General features: G+C 36.4%; 1 protein-coding gene across 1 annotated transcript; it reads left to right on the forward strand.

Moving 5' to 3' along the window:
* Nucleotides 1–619: 619 nt before the first annotated feature.
* Nucleotides 620–1633, forward strand: LOC139843141 (uncharacterized). The gene has a single exon (XM_071833212.1). It carries the CDS (start codon nt 620–622, stop codon nt 1631–1633), a length of 1014 nt encoding a protein of 337 aa, XP_071689313.1.
* The last annotated feature ends 1691 nt before the right edge of the window (nt 1634–3324 follow it).

The following is a 3324-nucleotide window of genomic DNA, read 5'->3' on the forward strand; positions in this document are numbered from 1 at the left end:
TTTCACTCCAGGTAATGATTACAAACCATACAGGCCCAACGAAGTTAATGATAGTCTCAACACTCTCGTGACATCTTCATCCGCAAAAAAGTAAGTGACCGATACACACACCATTCCCAATACAGTCTTCACAGAGCAATTCGATGTAGATTTGCCCCTAGGTTTTCCTTCAATTCTACAATACATGAAGGAAAGGTTAAAGATTAATCAATCTCAATCTTCTGAACCTCCCCATCAGGTAAACGATCAAAATCAAGAGGCTCCTACAAAAGAATCTGATATAAGGTCAGCGAATTGTACAATTGAAAACACTTCGGAATCAAAATCGAACGGCGTGGATATAAATTCCTCTGATCAGGATAGAAAAATGAAAGAACAATTTCAGAAAGTTTCAAAGAAAAACGCTAAATATTCCAGGAAAAACATCCCCATACCAGATAGAAAAGGTAATTCATTGGGATCTCAGAAGACTACATGTAGCGAGCATAAACTTGAAGCTGCCCTATCCGGTGATAGCAAAGAACTCCACGACTTTGGAGTTAAACTTGCCTTGAGTGGATCTCTGATCGCCCTGAGTTATAATTGTCTGTAAGTCGAGTTTCTTTCATAAGTTTTTTAAATGAAGATAATTTCATTAAATGTTCGTGGTCTCGGAAAAGAGGGCAAAGATAAAATTAGATGGGTAAAATCACTGATCGCTGCGAATAACCCTGATATTTTAGCATTACAAGAAACAAAACTTAAGAATGTAAAGGATAATTTCATTGAGTTTTTTTGGGGATCTCAAAACTTTAAATTTGCTTTTAAATCGGCTGTTGGCAAGTCAGGCTGCATTATTTTAATTTGGGACCCAAACAAGTTTTCTGTTAATCAATTGGTTGAAAAAGATTTTTTTCTCGTGATAAAAGGGTGTTGGATTGGGAAATCATCAGACACTATCGTTATTAACGTTTATGGCCTGCACTGTGATACTCTGAAGCGTAAATTCTGGGAAAGTCTAGAGCTAACAATGCAGGAAAATTTTGAAGAATGGATACTTTATGGAGACTTTAACGAGGTAAGGAAAAGTTCGGGACGGAAAAATTGTATTTTCATGGAACATAGAGCAAGAATGTTTAATGAGTTTATCGACAAGGTGCAACTAATTGAAATACCTTTAGGAGGGATGAAATTTACCAGAATATGCGATGAAGGAATTAAATATAGTAAATTATATCGTTTTCTAGTTTCTGAAAAAGTTGCAGCCACTTGGGAAGGGTTAACAGCATGCTCTCTCGAGAGAAGACACTCTGATCATTGTCCCATTATGCTTAAGGATTCGAACACTGATTTTGGGCCTAAACCGGTGACAGTGTTCAACAGTTGGATAGATCATGAAGAAAGCTTGGATATCATTAAAAGAGCATGGATTTTACCAACGAGAAATTGCAGAGCCGATTGTGTAGTTAGAGATAAATTGAAAAATGTCAAAGAAGGTCTCAAAACAATATTCAATCCAAGGTTCAACAACTTAAATGCTGAGATATCAAAATTACAAAAGGATGTTGAAAAATGGGAAAATAGTCTCGGCAATAGAGATCTTAATGAGCTTGAAATTGCTACCTGGATCGAAACTAGAAAGAAGTGGCTTTAAAAAGATAAAGAGAAGGCTGAGATGCTAAAGCAAAAGTCTAGAATAAAGTGGGTAATCGAGGGGGACGAGAATAGTAAATACTTTCATTCTTCAATTCGAAGGCGCCAAAATAAAAATAATATTCGTGGTATTAACATCAACGGGACTTGGCATGAAAAATCGTAAATCATAAAAGAAGCTGCCTTCAAATACTTCAAAGATAGATTTAGTTCCATTCATCAACGAAAGGTCAGCTTTAAGGGTGATTTGGAAATGAAACTAACTGAATTTGAATCGGCATCATTAGAGGCTACATTTTCCGGAGAGGAAATTTTTTTTAGCAATAAAAAGCCGTGGGGGTTCAAAGGCGCCTGGTCCCGACGGATTCAACATTAGATTATTTCAGTTACATTGGGACATAATCAAAAATGATTTGATGGGTGCTTTCGCTAGATTCTAGGATGTGGGAGAGATTTCTAAGGGATGTAACTCATCGTTTATATCTTTACTCCCAAAAAAATCGGATCCACAAGATTTTTCGGACTATCGTCCCATCAGTTTAATAGGTAGTTTTTACAAAATTCTTTCCAAAGTGTTGTCGAAGAGGCTTAGTAAGGTAATATCTTCAGTGGTAAGACACAAATAAAGCGCGTATATAAAAAATCGATACATACTTGATGGTATCTTGGTGGCAAATGAAGCATTGGATGATATGAAGGCAAATAAAAAGAAAGGATTATTGTTCAAGGTAGATTTCGAGAAAGCTTTTGACACGGTTAATTGAGAATATCTTATGGAAATTATGGCTTTAATGGGATTCGGATGTAGATGGAGAAAATGGATAGGTGCATGTCTTTCATCGGCATCTCTTTTGGTGTTAGTCAACGGATCTCCTACTAAGGAAATTTTTATCGAAAAGGGTGTTTGTCAAGGTGATCCCCTATCACTATATCTCTTTATAATCGCAGCTGAAGGACTTAATTACCTCACGAAAATGGCTGTAAGAAAAAATTTATTTTCGGGTATCAAGATAGGGAAAGATAAAATTCAATTAACGCATCTTCAATACGCCGATGACACGATGTTTTTCGGAGAATGGAGTAAAAGGAATGGGAGAAATTTGATGAAATTACTCAAATGTTTTGAAGAGGTTGTAGGTTTAAAAGTCAATTTCAATAAGAGCTGTGTTTTTGGTGTTGGGGTGTCCAATGCTGAGGTTATGTTATGGCAAGTTGGCTTGGATGTATGTCAAGTTCTTTTCCAATTTTGTATCTTGGGTTACCCATAGGTGCTAATATGGCTAAAGCTAAAGAATGGGAACCGGTATTTTTAAAATTCGGTATTAAAATCGCTGATTGGAAGGCAAGGTCTATGTCATATGGTGGAAGACTCACGCTCATAAAATCGGTTCTATCTTCCATCCCTCTCTATTTATTTTCTTTATTTAAAACTCCATCATGTATATTAAACAAACTCGAAGGTATGCGCCGAATTTTTTTTTAGGGAGGGACTAATGAATATAATAAAATGTCGTAGATTAGTTGGGATTCCACCATCTTACCATTCGATAAACGTGGATTAAATATTGGTGCTTTAGAAATAAAAATCGCACTTTACTTGGTAAATGGTGGTGGAGGCACAAAATAGATCCCAATTCTTTGTGGGTCCGAGTTATCAATAGTCTTTACGGGTCGGGTGGCGGGTTGGAATCA

The sequence above is a fragment of the Rutidosis leptorrhynchoides genome, chromosome 4, assembly GCF_046630445.1.
Source record: "Rutidosis leptorrhynchoides isolate AG116_Rl617_1_P2 chromosome 4, CSIRO_AGI_Rlap_v1, whole genome shotgun sequence".
Lineage (NCBI taxonomy): Eukaryota > Viridiplantae > Streptophyta > Magnoliopsida > Asterales > Asteraceae > Rutidosis > Rutidosis leptorrhynchoides.

Bases quoted from the DNA above. Each gene is read 5' to 3' on its own strand.
- LOC139843141 (XM_071833212.1), top strand. From the start codon at position 620: ATGAAGATAATTTCATTAAATGTTCGTGGTCTCGGAAAAGAGGGCAAA.